Source organism: Salvia hispanica, chromosome 4, assembly GCF_023119035.1.
Source record: "Salvia hispanica cultivar TCC Black 2014 chromosome 4, UniMelb_Shisp_WGS_1.0, whole genome shotgun sequence".
NCBI classification, from domain to species: domain Eukaryota; kingdom Viridiplantae; phylum Streptophyta; class Magnoliopsida; order Lamiales; family Lamiaceae; genus Salvia; species Salvia hispanica.
Genome location: NC_062968.1, coordinates 1136074 through 1155874, shown reverse-complemented (window position 1 = coordinate 1155874; position 19801 = coordinate 1136074). Strand labels below are relative to the sequence as shown.

General features: G+C 33.3%; 2 protein-coding genes across 3 annotated transcripts; one reads left to right on the top strand and one right to left on the bottom strand.

Annotated features, from left to right (window-relative positions):
• Positions 1-1719: 1719 nt before the first annotated feature.
• Positions 1720-3728, top strand: LOC125224003 (NAC domain-containing protein 104-like). The gene is made up of 3 exons (XM_048127334.1): positions 1720-2133; positions 2564-2835; positions 3454-3728. The coding sequence occupies exons 1-3, from the start codon at positions 1971-1973 to the stop codon at positions 3595-3597; spliced, it is 579 nt and encodes a 192-aa protein (XP_047983291.1). The 5' UTR covers positions 1720-1970; the 3' UTR covers positions 3598-3728.
• A 5337-nt stretch (positions 3729-9065) lies between these two features.
• Positions 9066-13461, bottom strand: LOC125220656. 2 transcript variants are annotated; one of them, XM_048122810.1, is made up of 4 exons: positions 13332-13461; positions 10515-11296; positions 9658-10420; positions 9487-9544 (listed from the first exon to the last, which is right to left on the bottom strand). In XM_048122810.1, the coding sequence occupies exons 2-4, from the start codon at positions 11240-11242 to the stop codon at positions 9494-9496; spliced, it is 1542 nt and encodes a 513-aa protein (XP_047978767.1). In that variant the 5' UTR covers positions 11243-11296; positions 13332-13461; the 3' UTR covers positions 9487-9493. The 2 variants fall into 2 exon arrangements, with proteins under 2 accessions (XP_047978766.1, XP_047978767.1); XM_048122809.1 differs by having other exon boundaries at positions 9066-10420.
• Positions 13462-19801: the final 6340 nt, after the last annotated feature.

The following is a 19801-nucleotide window of genomic DNA, read 5'->3' as shown; positions in this document are numbered from 1 at the left end:
GAATTAATGCATTTAATTTATATATTAGATTAAGTTAAGAGGTCCTTTATTAAGTGATGTCTAATCACACTTAAAATTCTAATTTAATTACATTAAAAAATCAATCCCAAATTTACGGCCTAAAATGAAAAATGCAAGTAACATGGGACAGATGAAGTAGTATTTATTTTGATTCTAAAAATTAAAAGTCCTTGTGGACGCCATCAATATAAAAAAACAAGCTCGATCGGTTCATTTTCTCTATAACTTCTAATAAATGAATAAAATACTAAATCGAGCTTCGTTTTTTTATCTAATCTGTAATGTAAATAATGTTAATACTATTTTTTTGTAATAAAAAATAAATTAGATTAAACGATAGAAATGCTTACGATGATACTTTCAAATAGTAACATTTCTCATCTATGTCGACAAAGAACATTTTGAAACATGCATGATTATCAAAACATATTCATTTATTAATGTGAAACTTTGAATTATACACTCAAAATTAGGGGAATCTAATCGGATCCCGCTAACAATGCTTCTCCAACTCAAATTGAATGTCTTTTAATGATATAATGCATATGTAATGATCAAATGTTTTCCTTAAAAGTGCATAACCAAGAATTTCAAACAACCTAATCATGCACATTTTGAGATTTTTTTCATGCACATGTTTTTTCAACTTCAATTGATGATTGCACTTAAATCAGTACTACATTTGTGCCTGGATGATTCAATTAGTCAAATTCCTTGCATCATTAATGTGTCTCATTAATGAACCAAATCATCACTAACAAACATTAGTGGCTAACATTTTTTAACCATGAGGGGTAAATGGGCCATCAAAATCTTTTATTTTGTTTCATCCTAAGTAAGATCATAAATGCCATTGCTGTCAATCATCCTCAGCCTGGTTAAAATCCATGAGATAAAAACCTCAAATATTTGGACAAACTTAATTATTGTTAATAATGAGGTTTTGGGCACACCCAAGATCATGAGTAAAATATTGATGGTCAATCCGCCCATCAAAATGCTTTCTTCGTTGGTGTTCTTTCCGATATCTACGCATTTCACCGCTCCACAAATTCTCTTCGCCCTTACTGTACCCCAACTTGTTAGTTCCCATCCGGGAATTGTATTCAGATACATAACCACATGATGTATCTAGTCAATAACAATTACACAAATACTCTCTTATTTTTCTTCAATTATGATTAGCTAGACACGCTACGTGTCCAGACCACTAAACTTTTACTCTTTAAAAAGACCTTAGAAGCTAAAAAATGGTATCCTAAGCAATGGCAATAACCGAATTCAATAATACTCCCTATACAATAAAAGTTGCTATCACCCATAAAATCGTACTCAGTTCATAGATTTTTGCAATTGTGAGATAGTATATATGTCTGAACCATCAAATTTTTACTGGAATACCATACGGTCCATAGTCTCGAGCCAACGGCACAACGCCACGTGTACGGCTTATGATGTTGATGATATAGGCATGAAGTGTTGTCCCATATATGTACACACAATGAGAAATGAAGTCAACATGATTTCCAAACATATAATGTATAGATATACACTATAGATACATACATGGAAAGTTCCCTCGAGTGGCAACAGCCACCACCCGCCGCCTTGGAGTGGAGTGGGAATATACTTTTTTACACATACATACATATATCAATTATGTTAAATGCCAACAAAAGTAAATAAACAAATACACAATCCACCAAAGAAAAAACCAAAAACAATCCCATGCTTGAATCTTTGGTGGTGGTGGTGGTGCTGATCAAAACAGATACACCTTCCATTTCACGTCAGTTCCAACACTCTCTCTCCTCTCTCTCTCTCTCACTATAAATATATCACAAAATCACTTATACAATCTCATTAATTAATTCTCATCCAAATACATAGAGAGAGAAGTCACAAATTCAGTACTTTTTCTCTCTTCTTGCTTTTGCTAGTGCTCGAAAATGGGGGATAACGGCTTCAACATGCCCCCCGGTTTCCGGTTCTACCCGACCGACGAGGAGCTCGTGGTCCACTTCCTCCACCGCAAGGCCGCGCTGCTGCCCTGCCACCCCGACGTCATCCCCGACCTCGACCTCTATCCCTACGACCCCTGGGACTTGCACGGTAATAGTCTCCGCGATTCAAGGGTATTTTAGTAATTTCATATTTTAAAAACATATTACTTCCTCCGCCCAGGGATAAGTGTCTTTTTTTTTTCTTACACCATTTCTAGAAATATGAATTAGAAAAATAGCGGAACAAGGATCACATTTTTATAAGTTAATGAAATGTGTACTTATACATATATAACGATAATTCAATTGGCTGACAAATAGACGAAGTGTTATTTAATTATCCAAAATTCAAGAATTTGAATTAGTTGATTTTATTTTAAAAAAAAAACTTGTTGAAAAAGTCGCGAAATGTCTTAATTGACTCCCAATGTGAAATATTTAGTTATAGTATTCAAACAGTCTACAATGTAAAATGTCTGAATTGGGCCCTCATCGTAAAATGTCTGGCTCAGTCACACTCTCGTGTTTAATTTGTGTAGGTAAAGCGATGTGCGAAGGGAGCAAGTGGTACTTCTACAGTAGAAGGACGCAGAGCCGGGTGACCGGGAGCGGATACTGGCAGCCAATGGGAATCGAGGAACCAATTTATTCAAATGGGAAGAAAGTTGGAATCAAGAAATGCAGTGCATTCTACTTAGGGCAGCAACCTTCTGATCAAGGAGTCAAAACCAGTTGGATAATGCAGGAATATGGCCTCCCCGATTCTACTTCCTCTAGTCGATCATCTTCGAGAAGAAGAAGTTCCAAAATCGTAAGTCGATATATTTCATTTGATGTAGCATCTGTATTTATACCTGCATTTTTCGTAAGAGAGCCTAATTTTCCCTTAGAGTCGGCCGGAAACGTGCCCTTGATATGCGCCTAATTAATTTTCTATTAGGGTCGGCCTAAAACGTTACGACCGCCCCTTGTATGAAGATCTTTTATTAAAAGAAGACGTTAAACAATGTCATTATTTTGGGATTATTTTAGACACTATTGTCATCCACAAAAAATAGTCTTTTCGATTTTTTTAATCTCTTATTTATCTACCTTCAATTCACTACATTCGAATTATTATTTTTTATTTCTCATATTTTTTACCAATTTTACATTAAAACTCGTGTTTCCACTTCTAAATAGTAAATCTTATACTGTAAAATTACAATTTTACCCCTCACTTGATTATGTCCTCTAAAAATTTTGTTCTGTGTCTGCCACTGGCTCACGAAGAAAAAAAATGAAATTTTTGCTCTACGTATGATTCGAACACGGGTGCCGAGAAGTAGATGCATCTATCGTAGATCTTCGCGATCGAAGAAGTGATGACAATTTTATCATTAATTCTCACAATTTTATATGTATGTATTTGTGGTTTATGGATGTGTAGGATTACAGCAAATGGGTAGTTTGTCGAGTGTATGAGCGCAACTGCGATAGTGATGATGATGATGGGACGCAGCTATCGAGCTTGGATGAAGTATTCCTGTCGCTTGATGATCTTGATGAAATCTCTTTGAGAAATTTTACTTAGCTCCCAAGATTTTATAGCTAGCTAGTATTTTTAATTATTCATATCTAGCTACTTTCTTTAGCTTGGGGAAATTATGTAATGTGATATGATCAATTTGAAAATATAGCAACTTTGAAGTTAATTAAGAGCTAGTGACGTGGCTTTTCGAGGGGTTGACACGTGTGATTAGTACATGCAAATGCAAAGGCAACCACAAGCATTGTCATACATAGATAAGATGCATGAAAATGGAGGTGGATTGTATGTTTAATTGTGTGACTTCCACTGGGGTATTGCTTTTAAATTTTAATTGATGAGATCATTTGGGATTCTCACGTGCAAAGTGAGAGAGATTATTGAGGAAGAAATATTGGCTTGTGTGGGGCCCAATGGTTATCTTGATTAATAATGGTTTTTTATTTTCAGTATAGTGACGTAGGATCGATCGGTTGTTTTGACTTTTGAATCATAAGGGCCTCGTACGAATGCTGGTTCTACGGCTCTGATTTCGGATTTAAAAATTTAAAATTGGAAGCGATGTAGGTGTTTGGCTAAAACTGAGGAAATAGGAGAAATCGAGAAAAAAGGGGAAAAAAATTCAAAATAGGAGAAAATTGCCCCCATCAACGGTGTTTTTAAACCGGAACTGGAATTGTCATAGAAAAAATATTTTATCAATTAAGTTGCGTTTTATTGTCGTTTCCGTAATAAGTCATTCTCTTGAGAGTTATTTTGGTTGTACTTGGTATATAGTGTATGGTTGTTTCTTCATGTTGCCTCTATGTTGATTAACCTTTTTTCTCATTCCCATCTATTTGGCTTTTATATGATATGATGGGCATTTGGTGCTTGTCTTGTTTATCACAAACTTAAGGAATGCATTTTCTTTTTTTATATTGGTGGCTGCTTACGCCAGCATTACATCATCTATGATGCAACCTCACTCAACCCTTTTGTGAATTTTATTGTTGAATATACATAATATATCACAATTTTATTTTATATTTTTCACTCATAATAATGTTAGATCAATCCAAAACAATTTGTTAGTCACCTAATTGCATAAACAATAAAATTTAAATAGGATTGGACATGTGGTGTATTTAATTTTGACCGAATACTCCATCCATCACATAGAAATAGGCCATTTAGGATTGATACGAGTTTTAATGCATAATTTGGTGAAGTAATAGAAAAGGAGAAAAAGTAGTTGAAATTGTGTAGTGGATGTGATGCGAGTTCTATAAATGATAAAGTAAAAGAGAAGGAGAAAAATGTTATTTCTATGGGATGAACGAAAAAAGAAATATTGCCTATTTCTATGAGACGGAAGGAGTAGTATTTATTATCTTTAGATATATAGAAGGCTTTTGATGTATAAAATTTGCATGTTTATAGTCCAATTTAATAGGCATTTAGTGTAATTAGTAAGTAACTAGATGTACTTGCACTATAAAGTCACCATGTGTTTGACATCAAACACACATTAAAATGTGTCCCACGTTGTTGGATTTCTAATTAATCAAAAAAATAAGCTAGAATAGCTTTAATTCATAGCAATCTTTCAAGTAGAAAATGTACAAAATAAGCTAGAGAATATGGACACACAATAGGGCATGTGTTCAAAACTTCAATGACAATTAAATTAATGATCCCATTAGTTGATAATCAAATGCATCTCTTTTATATGGTTTCATAAATATTTGAATATATATAGATTATGAATATTCAGAAAAGAAAAATCAATTTGGACATATCACACTAATCTTATCCATTAGGTCCATGTCACAATTTGCACCTTATATTAACTATGCATTTAGTGCAACTAATTGTTTTGGTCAAATTAGTGCATTTGTACCAATAAATCCGACCATATCTCCAATTCCACAAACCACTTTCTACCTTCTCCCAAATTAGTTTTTTTTTTTCATTTGGAATTTCAAAATTTAGAAAGAATAAAGTCAGCCAAAATATAACTTGCCATAAAAAGGTACTTTTAAAAAAGAATTAATTTGAAATAATAGTACTAAGGTACTACTAGTTGATAAATTTATTTAATGCTCAAATATATTTATATTACTAATCATTTCTACTTATTACAAAGAGAGGTGATGTGACTCCAGTCTAAGATATAATAATAAAAAAAATTATGTACAACAGTATAAAATCATAAAATTTGAATTTATTTACAATTATCTTATAGTAACATTGTTTTTTAAAATTATAACTAATATAATTGCCAAAAAATCATATGTTGACATCTCAGCATGTTAATTAAATAATATAGTCTATTTTATAAAGAAAACAACGTCAATTGATGAAAAACAATAGCAAAATACTCCGTATATAGATTTTTTTTTTGCTGTAAAATAATTGTGAATAAACCAATGAATTTTTCAGCTGATTTTAAAAGTTGCAATATAAACCAGAATTTGATCAATTTTTGTGGGTTTTTGCTCTAAAACAAATCAACCGATTTTATTTATTTCAAAATTATACTATAAAGTTACGTTATAACCTAATAGCATCACTCTTTTTATAATGAAAACACAACTTGCAAACAACCATATTTGAACTTTTTTTAGCTAATCTTGCCTAATTCTTGGGCCTAACACCTACTTGACATAACTTTCTGGCTAAGTATTCCTAATTCATATTTTATGATGTTCAAACTTTTGATTAGTTACCACTTACCATTGGCATGCTCTCTGCAGTTCCGAGGTAAGAAAATTATTAAATAATTGGTAACGCTTAGTATATCATAAAAAGAGTGCCTATATTTTTGTCTTATGTATAGGCAACAATTATTTTAAAGTACATGTCATGCTTACTTCTTATTCAACTTCAAAAGAATAAATAAAATATTAAATAAATATTGTATAATAAAACTATTTGATTGCTTAATTAGCTCGTAAGCACTGAGCACAGTAATCATCTCACCCACACACATTTCACATACAAACAAAGCACATGCACATCTGAGAAAGAGATGTGAGTGTATAAGTGTATAGTAATTAATTGTGAGCAAAGGCAAGTCCCATATACAAGTTTGATGGGTTTCCATAGAATAATAATCATTTAAAATATGAAACTAAATCAAATTTTAGTCAATAGCACAATGTTTTAAATGATATAAAATTTTAATTTTTTTCAATTATTTCGTTCAAGTGAAAAACGATGTCTTTTGATTGATTATACTCAAAATGACGTCATTGCATTAAAAATAAGAAAATTAAATACACAAAGAGATCACTGTTTGGATGAAACGACGTCGTTTGAACAGTATCATACGTTTTGTACATTGATGGGTAATTGAGAAAAAAAAATGTTATAATTTCATATTTTGTTTTCAAGTATTATGGGACATGTCAAAATATGAGCAAAACTTATTGCAACAAAACAACATCGTATTGAGCATCATTAGACGTTGATTTGTACACGGATGACACAATTCAGAAAACAATAAAATTTAATATTTTGATATTTTGTATGCAAACATTATGGGATCGATCATAATTTGCTTAAATATTGTGATTTAAATGACAAATTTCTTTTGTAAACTTTGCTTGGAAAAAGACCAAATCAAATGGAAAGTCATTATGATTGCACAAGACATGCCTCTCATGGGCCAATCTCAACTTGTTCATAAAGTAATTTAGTTTCATTGATAGAGACACCAAAAAAGAGTGTATATATTGACTTGAACACAAGCCAAATACCCATTGAGCTAGCTAGGGATAATCATTCCTTGGTTAACATATTTGTGCAACTTCTAAAAAAATGAATTATTGTTTTCCCCAATATATCATGTGGCTTTAGGGCAAAGCTAATTATTCTAGTACATGTTTTTTTCCACAAACAAAAAGGTCAAAGATAAAGCCTCATTGAAGTCAACAAGATTAATTAGACAGGTTTAGAGATAGAGCAAGTGGAGATAGCACTAGTTGCACAATTTGACAAATTTAAATATTAAAGAAAAATAAATCTCAAGTGAAAATATTGGGTCCTATTCGCCGGCTCAAGTTGTGGGAGACATTTAAACAAAGTTTTAAAAAAGTTATTGAATCCATGTCCCATATATGTAACACTTGCCTTTTAAACTTATCATTAAATCAAATTTTTACTATAATATGATACTAGTAGATTTTTTGTTTTGTTTTTGTATTTAAGTCTCTTTTATGATAAATTTGCTAGAGTTTGTTAAAATGAAGCTGGTGACTAACATTTGATTTCGAGTTAGAAAATCAAAACATGTCAAAAATTCGGATTATAATGTAAAATAACCACGTAATTAACAAGGGATTGGCTACTGATTGCTGAATTTAGAATGTGAAAAGAGAACTATCTCCGGTGCTTGCTATTATTACGAAAATTGGAAAAAAGTGTAATTAGGTTTTATTTTTTGACTAAAAAGTGTAATTAGGTCTGAACACAGAGTTATGCACTGCTAAACAAATATTGCAAAATTCAATTTGAAAGCGAACTCTTACAGTATAATTAGGTGGAAAATTTCATTAATTTTCCACTATTTAAATAGCATTTATCGTCACACAAACCACACTAAAATGAATTTCCAAAAATAGCTTTATATGAAAAAGAAAGAATTAGAACAATTGCATATAAAATATATTTGCAAAAAAAATAAATATGTTTTCCTAATATATGTGCAAATTGAGATTGAACCATATAGTTTCTCATTAATGAGATGTAGAGAGTATTAGTATTAATTAGATATCAAGACCCAAAAATTGGAGATTTGAGATATATCGGGCTTATTTATTTGGGCCTTAATTAAATTAGAATTATTTGAGGTACAACTATGGCCCATACTTGTTTAGGACTTTCGATTTTGAAATAATTCTCGACCTTATATTCAAAACTTTAAAAGGGACAAAAGGTTTAAAGATTTTAAAAACAATGAGGGTTTTTAGAACTTTGTTACAAGCTTCTACATTAGATTTTAAGGTTATAAAGTGAAATTAATATTTGTAGATGATAAAAATAGGGGCATTGACGTTTAATATCACAAAACTTTTCAAAAAGTTTGTTTTTTCTCACGAACTTTAAACTTGACATATAACATCACGAACTTATATAATTGTTGCAATTTTATCACCGGCAACAAAATCCGACTATATTTCACTTATCATCAAAGCAAGTCGGAGATGGTAATCGCTGAAAAATGATAGTTATATGATAACAAAGTCACTAGAATGGATATGATTATCTATCTCATTTTAATATTAGTCGGATTTTATCGACGGTGATATTATATGCATGTCAAGTTAAAAGTTCGTGTGTAAAAATAAAGTTTTAGAAAGTTTCGCGATATTAGGCGTCAACGCGACTTCTATCTTTTTCAACAAAATCATCACGTAGTAAATCAACAAAGCCTAAAGTAATGTCTCTCTCTCCTTCAAGTTTACCTACTACGGTACCAGAGTGAATATGATCTCCACCGGACAGACGTAACGCTTTAGCTAGTACACGGACCCTTAAAAATTTAAAGTTGGAGGCTTAATTTTAGCGGTGGCGTTACATTTAGCGGGAGAGTATGCCACATAATTTCTCAATAGTCCATGTTTGCACGAACATTGATAAAAGTTGAAGTAAATGATAAGATAGTAAAGTGAAGTTAAAAATACTAGTCATTATAAAACAAGGCTTTTTCTAGCTTTTCCTAAAGAGTCATTATACACACAAATAACACACTGCAAAGAAGCATAATGCACATTGAAATCCAGGCATATCATACCTTTCTCGATTGCATAGATCACATCTCTTTTTGTTGGATATGATTTGAAATCTAAGAGGGTGGTCATGGATACGGGAAATCACGCGCTCTGTCCCATATTTGATGTTTCTGTACTTACCCGATGTAGCGGGAAAGCATTGGGGATGAAAGGATTGATCGCAGTCATAACAATGATACATCCACCTCCGGGGGTCCATTTGGTTCTCGCAGTTGCTGCAGTAGAAATCACCGGGACGGTTAGCACGAGCATCATATGTCAAAGGCATCAAATGATTCTCCAGCCTATGCTTATTTTTTGCCGGTAGAATCACACATTTACCACATACAGAGAATATGCAGCTATTGCATCTGTATTGCTCCTTTCGACTAGATGCGGGCTTATGACAATTATCACATACACCAAACCCTAAATCATCAGCTGTGACTAGCTTTAGATAGTTATGTCGCGGGTGAGATGTGTGTTTTATGGTGTTGGGCAGAGAAGCACACTTGATGTCTATTTCGTACCAGCAGCTAGTACAAGCGTAATACAACCCATTCGCCTCACTATTACAAATATAACATTCTATCCAACCTGTTAGCTTGCCATCAGCATTTTGAAGCCTTAGGCTGTGATCTTGAAGAGAATGAATAGGAAGAGAGGGGATCTCAAGTGGTAAGTTGAAGCAGGACAAGTGGAGAAAGTATTTGCATTCATCACAACTCATGTAACCACTCTCATACCCATCGTCATCTGTTTGCTTCTTTTCATGTATAGGCAGTGTGCACCCATCACATATTAATTCTGATATTGGAATACTTTCAAAGTCATCTTCATCGTCGTTTTTTTCGTGGTGATCATAAGATGACGACGAAGCTGAAGAAAATGCAATAAAAGTTAATAGATGATGAGGATGATTGGAGAAGCTGTACTTGCCACCGATGTTGTGATTGTCATGATCATGATGAGGGACAAGAATTTGATCTTTTTGTCGCTTAACGAAAGGTCTGATCATCTCCTCATACATGTCTTCTACTGCTATTGGAAACTTGGTAGCCTCTTTCTCATCACCATCAATTGCACTTCCACTTTCATTTTGATCATCAAATCTGAAAGAAAGAAAATCAACCACAACATGAGTTAATTAAATGATTTTGCCAATGATAGTAGTAGTAGCAGTAGTAAAAAGGAGTGTTTCATTACGCGCAGTTGAGATGGACGACATATCTGCAAAGGTGGCAATGATAGACCCATCGTCTCAATGGCAAAGTCATGCAGCATACATCACAATCAAAATCATACTCGATGTACTCAGATGGAAGAGAAAAGGCGAGGGAGAGAGGGTGGTGATGATGAGGGAAGTCCTTAGACAGTGGGAGGAGTGCGCAACTCTGGTGTATGGAGTAGTCGCAGAGGGTGCAGGTGTAGGAGTCCCCGTTCTCAGTGGCACCACAGGCATCACAAGGGAATGGGCACCACCTCGTCTTCTTGGAAAAGCGTAGCTCATGCTGAGGGTGGCTTGGGTGGTACATAAGCATGTGCGTTTCATCGTTATCTTTAAGCCCCCCCGCGCATCTCAAGTGAATCACCAATCCATTACAGCCCCCATGGCTACATCTGTAGTATAACCCCCACACCCTCGCTTCACAAAATGCACAGTTTCTTGATCTAAGAATTTTTTCTGAATGGAGTGTGAGAGGATGAGAAGGATGAAGAGGATGCATAATCTCTCGAGGCATTTCCATGCATTCTTTGTGTAACAACCAATGGAATCCACACATAATACTGCATCCATAAGTTACATCTCCTGCTCTAAAGAATCTATCACAACCATAACAGAAAGTGTAGAAGTAACTTTGGTGGGCCGACCCACGGAGGATCCGACCCAACGGATGTTCATGACACATATGATCAACTTTCTCCAGCTCCATTTCTTCTTATCTTCCTCTCAACAATTTTTTGCCCTCTTCCTATCACTACTCACACTGAAAAAAAAAATACTCTCAGTTTATTAATTATAGTATAAATATACAAACAATTGGAACAAAAATATATTCTTATTTTTTTTCAACATTGACGTTTTAATAATTGGACTGATGATTGCATTATCAAACGCAATTAAATGTAAAACTTTTAATAGTTTGATAAATGTATTAGATCTTAAACATGAATAGTAGTATAACTATTAACAATTCAACACATGCCGTGGATTCTTGTATCTTATTCAATAAGAATGCAAAAGAAAAAGATAAAGAAAAAGAAAAAGAAAAGTGGGGAACGGTCGAACTAGGGCTGGCAAATCGTGCGTGTCGGGTCGTTATCGTGCCGACACGATAACGACACGAACACGATAACAACAAACACGAACACGACCCGTTAAGAAAATCGCAAACACGAACACGAACACGACCCGCTACCCTCAGACACGAACATGACACAAACCCATTAACGACACGAACCACTTTGGGTCAACACGACACGATAACAACACGTATTGAAAAATGAGATTGTAAGAGTTATTTAATAATTATTGAAAAATGAAAATAATAAGATATAATAATATTAAAATATTATTTGTTAACGGATAACACGAACCCGACACGAAATTTTCGTGTCCTTAATGGGTCGACCCGATAAGGACACGAACCCAATAAGCTCTAGCCCAAACTCATTAATTTTGTGCCGGTTCGTGTCGTGTTATCGTGTCGTGTCAAAAATTGTCAGCCCTAGATCGAACAGATGAGAAGTGAGTAGGTACACAAGTTTTCTCGTGTAGACTAGTCAAGACATACCAAGAAGTTTTCTCCAAAAGTTCAACCAATATATTTTGACTAAATTAAAGCCAAACGAATCTCAATTATTGTGACATCCATTTTTTTTGAAAAAGACCAATATATAGTACTACTAATTATTTTGGACTTCCTATGATTATACTCCCTCCGATTTTTGGTGAGTTATTGGTTAAAATATTTAATTGGAGAGAGAGAATGTGAGTGTAAGTATTAAAGTAGAGAGATAAAGAAAGATGAATATTTTAATAGGAGTGAGAAAAAATGGTTGAGTGTATTAATTGGAGAAAGAAAGTTACCAAAAAAGGAAATGTGTCATCTTAGTTGGGACAAACTAAAAGGAAAACGTGTCATCTTAAGCGGGACGGAGGGAGTACTAATTATTTTGGACTTCCTATATTATACTCCCTCCGTTCCCGATTAAGAGTCACACTTTGACAGAGCACGTGTTTTAGGAAATGTAAAGAAAAGTTGGTTGAAAAAGTTAGTGGAATGTGGGACCAATTTTTTATATTGATTTTTTTATAATAAAATGTGAGTGAATTGAGTCAGTGGAATGTGAGTCGACCTACTTACTATTTATGATAAAAATAAAGCGTGACTCTTAATTGAGGACGGACCGAAATGGAAAAGTGTGGCTCTTAATCGGGAACGGAAGGAGTACTACTATATCCCATCAAAGCAGCCATATATGCATCATATATATATGATACTCCATATAATTTATAGAAGCAAATTATATGGAAGATGATCTAAAAATTAATTTGATCGTAGTTAATTTGTGTGTCTATTATACCACCAACGTTTCATAAAACGTTGGTGTCCCCATTAAAATTCGAAGAAACAAAATAAAGTTTCCTATAGTAATTCTGACATATATTGATATAGCAAAATTCCGATTCTAAGAAAACTTGAAAATTCCTACCTCATAAACAAAGAAAAAACCATACTTTAGATATAAAAAATTATTTAAATTTTAATCTACACATAACTACCGATATGGGAAATGTTTATCGTTGCATCAGACAACAATTTAACATAAAGTATAGTAGTAATATTAAAATAAATATCACAACAAAGTTGCCCGCCATTTCACAAACCATATTATAATTATAATTAATATATAAACATACAATCCAAATACAAAGCTAAATAGTCCATTACAACATTTTGTTAACATTTACAATCACAAAAAATTCACAGCAATGAAGATTTAGAATAAATACATTACCTATTTGAGAGAGAGATAGAGAGGCGATTCTGGCAGGCTTCAATCGGCGACTTTGCCGGAATTTGATTATGAAACAAAACCGGAGAAGAGGAGACCGAGAAAGAAATCACGGAGATTGGAGAAGGATAAGAAACTCTATTGTTTACTTCTGCTAAAGTTATGAGGTTCAAGGAGTATGTATACTATTGGGGTGGGAGGTAGTGCATGTGGGGTCGATGGCATCTCGAATAACCTACTATGAAGAATTGTTATACGACTTTGATTATACGTTAAGTTGCCGTTTAAGGATGGCTTCAAGATTCATTTTCAATTTTAAAAAATTCAAAAAAATGTAAGAAAGAATTAATGCATTATAAACTGTTTAAATTAAATCAAATGCTATGTATTATAAATATAATTAGTTAAATTGAATTTCAGTTAATATAACTTGATAGAATAGATAATCATATCAAGATTAAGAAATCAAAATATCGACTTGTAATTAAGCAACTTTTAAGTTGTCTATCTTGAATGTTTTGTGGGCCTATATTAAAAGATATAGAAATTCATTTTCGTAAAATAAAAATCACCATTCTTAGTACACACTACATCTACTTTTATTTTCAAAGATTAAGATGCTCTACAAAAGAAAAGAAAAGAAAAGAAAAGAAACTTCATCATATAACAGAATGGAAAAAGAAAAAAAAATGTGTATGTTAAAGTTCTTGAAAGCTTTGTGTAATAATAGAATCAGGCAAACATAGAGAGAGGGAGAGAGCAAAGAACAGAAATTAAGTAAATTATACTACTCCTACCAAGTTTATCAAATTGAGTAAGTAACACATTGGCCTTAATCAATTTAGAATTATTTGTGGTACAACTTAGGACCCATACTTGTTTTGGACTTTCGGATTTTGAAATAATGGGTCTCAGATCTTAAATTCAAAATTTTAACAGTTAAATTAATTAATGATTTTGAAAACAATGAGGGTTAAGTTTTTAGAGCTTTGTTACATTAGATTTTATAGTTATGAAGTGAAAAGTGATATTTGTATATGGTTAAAAATATAATTTGGAGCGTTAATTTTATCCTAAAGCGGTGGCGTTACATTTAGCGGGGAGTAGCCACATAATTTCTAATTTCTATAGTCCATGTCTGCACGATTAAAATATTGATAAGAATTTTCTATGGTTGCAAAATAGGAAGAAATTAAAAAAGTTGATTAATATACGTGCAAATCAATAAGTTTGTTTGCAACTGATTTAATTTTGGTTTAAGTTCCAACTTTTACCACATTAGTTTATTATGTAGGAGTACTCATTAAGGATCCGTTTGAAATTTAAACTGAGAAATGATAAGATAGTATAGCGAAGTTTGAAATACTAAAGTATTAGTAATATTTTTCTTGACTTTGTTATATAGTACTAAAATACTAGATACACTCATTCATAAAAAAAAAGGGGCAAGAATAATATAGTAGTAAATACGCAAGAATTATAGAATTTTGAAATACTATTCTTGACTTTGTATAAACTCCCCCCGTTATAAATGAGTCCATATTTGACTCCACGGGTTTTAAGAAAAATGAAGAAAGTGGGTAAAAAAAAAATTTGGAAAGTTAGGTCCATTTACCTAAAAAGAAAAGGCAAAGTGGACAATATTTAATGGACGAATTAAACGAAAAAATGGACAACATTTCACGTAGGGGAGTCTAAAATTCTAGATACTCTTATTTATTAAAAAAAGTGCAAGAATAATAAAAAATAAATACGCAAGAATTATAGAAGTTTTTATATATGCAATTATGCTTGAACAATCAAATACATAGGAAATAAAAATACAACAATCATATATATACGCACACACCCGATTAAAAAGATAAAATTGATTCAATGTGAATCAGATGGCCCTTTACCGCATGCTTTACACACTACAAAGAAGCACGACACACATTGAAATCCAGGCCAATCATACTTCTCGATGGCATAGGTCACATTTCTTTTTCTTGGATATGATTTGAAATCTAAGAGGATGATCATGGATGTTGGAAATCACATATTGTGTTCCATATTTGATGTTTCTGTAATCACCGATGTAGCAGGAAAGCATCTAGGATGAAATGATTGATCGCAGTCACGACAGTGATACATCCACATCGTGGGCTCCATTTGGACCTGCAGTTGCTGCAGTAGAAATCACCGACGATTAACACAGGCATCATATGTCAACGGCAACAAATGATTCTCCAATCTATGCTTATTTGTTGCCGGTAGCATCACACATCTACCACATACAAAGAACGGCAGCTATTGCATCTGTTTTTTCCCCTTCCCCCTTATATAGGCCAATGACAGTTATCACATACACCAAACCTGAAATCATCAGCTTTGACTAGCTTCAGATTTTTGTCGCTGGTGAGATGCGTGTTTTATGGTGTGGGGGGCAGTAAAACCCAACTTGATGTCTATTTCGAACCTGCATAATTTGTGGGTAAAAAGCGTAATAGAGCCCATTCGACACGGTTTTCGTTTTTTATCCCCCCGTTAGCTTGCCATCAACATTTGAAGGGTTAGGCTGTGATCTTGAAGAGGATGAATTGGAAGAGAGGGGATCTCAAGTGGTAAGTTGAAGCAGGAAAGTGGAGAAAGTATTTGCATTCGCACAACTCATGTAACCATTCTCACACTCATCATCATCATCTGTTTGCTTCTTTTCACGTATGGGCAGTGCGCACCCATCGCATATTAATCCCATTTTGGAATACTTTTAAAAATCATCTTCATCATCATGCTATCATCATCATCATCATCATCATCATCATCATCATCATCATCATATTTTTGTTTTGAGCATGAGATGAGGGCGGGGTTTGGGAAAATAAGTAAAAGTTAGTAGATGATGACGGTGATTGGAAAAATTTATACTTGCCCCCCGATGTTGTGATTGTCAGGGAAAAGGGCGAGGGATGAGAATTTTCCTTTTTTGGTTTAACAAAGGGTACCTGATCATCCCCCTCATACATGTCTTCTACTGCTATTGGAAACTTGGTACCATCTTTCTCATCATCAATTGTATTTCTTTTTTCATTTTTAGTTCAAATCTGAAAGAAAATCAAACCAAAATAGTTAGTTAAATATTTTTGAGCCAATATCTAAATGATAGACAGTAGTAAGAAGTATTTACGTGGAGGTGGGGGCAGTTGAGATGGACGACATATCTACAAAGGGCAAATTATTTGACCCCAAAGTCTCAATGGCAAATTTGTGCTGCATATACCACAAACAAATTCAAACGGATGTACTCAGGGGGAAAGGGTAAAAAGGGGAGGGGGAGAGAGGGTGATGATGAGGGAAGTCCTTTGGGCTCAGGGGAAAGGGGCACGATTTTCATGTATCCAGTAGTCACAGAGGGTGCAGGTGTAGGGTCCCCCTTTTCAGGGGGCCCACATGCATCACAGGGAAATTTGGGGACCACCTTGTCTTCTTGGAAAATCGATCATGTTGAGGGGGGCTTGGGTGCTGCATTGGCCCCACTGGATCTTTATCATCAAGGCCACCCGCAAAATCCCAAATGAATCACCAATCCCTCACAACAACGTTGGCTACATCTGTAGCCTAACCCCCAATACCAACTCTTTTTTCAAATTGCACATTGTTTGGTTCCGTAAGATTCATACAATGCCAGTGAGTGCGAAGGATTTTGGTAGGATGCATAATCTCTCTCGGCATTTCCATGCATTCCGTGCAACAATTTGGAAATCCACACATAATACATCCATAAATTTTCCTTTTCCATCTCTAAAGAGTCTCCCGACAACCATAACAGAAGTAGTTGTATTTTTAAATTTTATGGGTAGCCCAAAGGGGGATCCGACCAAACGGATGTTCATGAATCACATGAAGAAAAGTCTCCTCCTCCATTTCTCTTCCTTTTCTCTCTTGACAATTTTTTCCCCCTCTTCCTATCAGACGGGAAAAGAGAGTATATGTACACTAATTTAAAATAATTTTCCCAAAAATTATGAAGGGGGTCAAAAACTTGTGGAAAAGATTAAGAAATTGTGTTGAAAAGTGGGGGGAAATGAATAAAGTATGAAAGATAAAGAGAGAGTAAAGTAGGGATGGAAAAAAGTAAAGTAGGGAGTTTTTTTTTTAAAAAAAAGGGAAAAATGGCTCAATTAAAGGGGGAAACTTAAAAAATCCTTTTTGGGCTTGGTTGGATTGGGGGAGTACTAAAATTTTGGCAAACAATTGGAATGTGAGAAAAAGAATAAAATAAGATGGTATTTAAACGATATGTAATCCCCCCCGTTTTCATGAAAGAGTCTTTGTTTTTCCCATTTTCCCCCTTTACAATAATGTTCTATTTCACTTTTACCAAAAAACCCAAAAAGGGGCCCTTTTCATTACCCCTTTTCCCTAATATTATTATAATAATATGTAAAGTGAGATATATTCCCCTTTAAATTTTTTCAATCCATTTTTATTTAAATTTTTTAAACCTTGTTTCCCCCAAATTGATTTCCAGCGGGGTGGAGGGAGTAAGTCCAATGCCTACAATTAAGGGGGTAAGTCCTACTGCTACCAAAAACTTACTTTCCCCCCTCTTCACAAACTGCACATTTTCTTAAATCAGAAATAATTTTTTGGGAAAGATGGAGTGTGAGAGGGAGAAGAATGGATGGGGGGGGTAAATTTTCCCGGCATTTCCATGCATTCTTTGTGTAACTCCAAAAGGGAAATTCCCCAAAAAAGAATAAAATCTACTCCTTCAATATAATATATATATATATATATATATATATATATATATATATATATTTAATAAAAAAAGGCTCAACCGGGAAAAAGGTGATCATGTAAACTAAAACAAGCAAAAATCCCAAAACCTTAATGTCCGGGAAAAAAACAACCTCAAAAAAGGACCCGGGGGACCTTTTAAAAAAAGCATATAAAATCGGGAACAAACTTAAATCAAAGCAATCAACACAAAAAAACAAACCGGATGCAAGAAGAAGGGGCAACTCTTCAATGATCTTTTTTTTTGCATTCTTTTGGGCCTTCAGTAGATAATTAGTCGTATGCCTTTTTTTTTATACAAAAATAAAAAATTTAGCAGCAGAATAATGAGACGAAGTCTACCCCTTTACCTTTCAAATTTTTAAATTTAAATTAACACCACTTTTTTCCCAAAAATGATTATTTACAACTTAAAACTCAAAGTTGGGTTTGATCATTTGAAAATCTAATTGAATAAGAACGATAAAAGGGGGAAAAAGGGAAAAATTCTCATCATATATCTTGTAACTCAGACATTTACGTAAATTCCGAATCTATGAAAACTTGAAAAAACCCACCTTCATAAAGAGAAAAAGAATCATACTTTAGATTTTGATCTCCACAAAGCTATGGGTAATGTTTATTGTTGCGTCAGACAGCAATTTAACATAATTAAATTAAAACTAGTAATGTTTAAATAAATATCACAACAAATTAAGTTGCTCGACATTTCACAAATCATATTTTAATTAATGAGTACTAGAAAAACACAATTCAAATACAAAGCTAAATACTCCATCACAGCATTTCATTACCATTTACAATCACAAAATTCATAGCAATGAATTTTGAGAGAGAGATAGCTGATTCTGGCCCGGGTTCAATCGGCGACTTTGCCGAATTTGATTAGGAAACAAAACAGGAGAAGAGGAGACGAGAAAGAAGTCGTGGAGATTGGAGAATGATAAGAAACTCTATTGATTTATTTATTTTAGCTCAAATCTTATATATATTGTTGGTAGTGCATGTGAGGTCAGGGATCTCGAATGTATGTGTATAATAACTATTCTGTATGAAAAATATTATACTAATATTTTTAACGTAAATTGCCATTTAAGGTTCCTTCAAGATACATTTTCAATTAAAATATTCAAAACAAATAAAAGAAAGAATTAATGCATTATAAACTTTTTAAAAAATCAAATAAATGATTCAATTCTTTGGGACATTCCAAAAAAATTCGACTCGACGGTTGGAGTACTAAAAAATATAATTAGTTGAATCGAATTTCAGTTAATATGACTAGATATGATATATAATCATATCAAGATAAAAAAAATGCATGTAATTAAACAAATTTTAAGTTGTCTATTGAATGTGTATTTATTATTGTGGGCCTATATAAGAAATTCATTTTCGTAAAAAAACTCACTATTCACTACATCTACATTTATCGCTTTTCAAAGATTATAACTAAAAGATGCTCTACAAAAGAAAAAAAATAAAATTCATCAAATATTAGAAGGGAAAATGAAAAAAAAATTATAGCACTTAAAGTTCTTGAGAGCTTGTGTGAAAATAGAATCACAAAAATAGGAGCGAGCAAAAAAAATGAAATAAATAAATTTAATTTCCAAAATTTATCAAATTGGGAACACATTCTAACCTTTATTTTTTATAAATATCGAAAACCTTTTTTTTTGAAATTTTAA

Excerpts from the sequence above, each read along its gene's own strand:
- LOC125224003 (XM_048127334.1), top strand. The coding sequence starts at position 1,971 with ATGGGGGATAACGGCTTCAACATGCCCCCCGGTTTCCGGTTCTACCCG. Across the intron at positions 2,134-2,563 it reads CGACCCCTGGGACTTGCACG|GTAAAGCGATGTGCGAAGGG; the intron begins GTAATAGTCTCC and ends TAATTTGTGTAG. Across the intron at positions 2,836-3,453 it reads GAAGAAGAAGTTCCAAAATC|GATTACAGCAAATGGGTAGT; the intron begins GTAAGTCGATAT and ends ATGGATGTGTAG.
- LOC125220656 (XM_048122809.1), bottom strand. The coding sequence starts at position 11,242 with ATGGAGCTGGAGAAAGTTGATCATATGTGTCATGAACATCCGTTGGGT. Across the intron at positions 10,421-10,514 it reads GTCGTCCATCTCAACTGCGC|ATTTGATGATCAAAATGAAA; the intron begins GTAATGAAACAC and ends TCTTTCTTTCAG.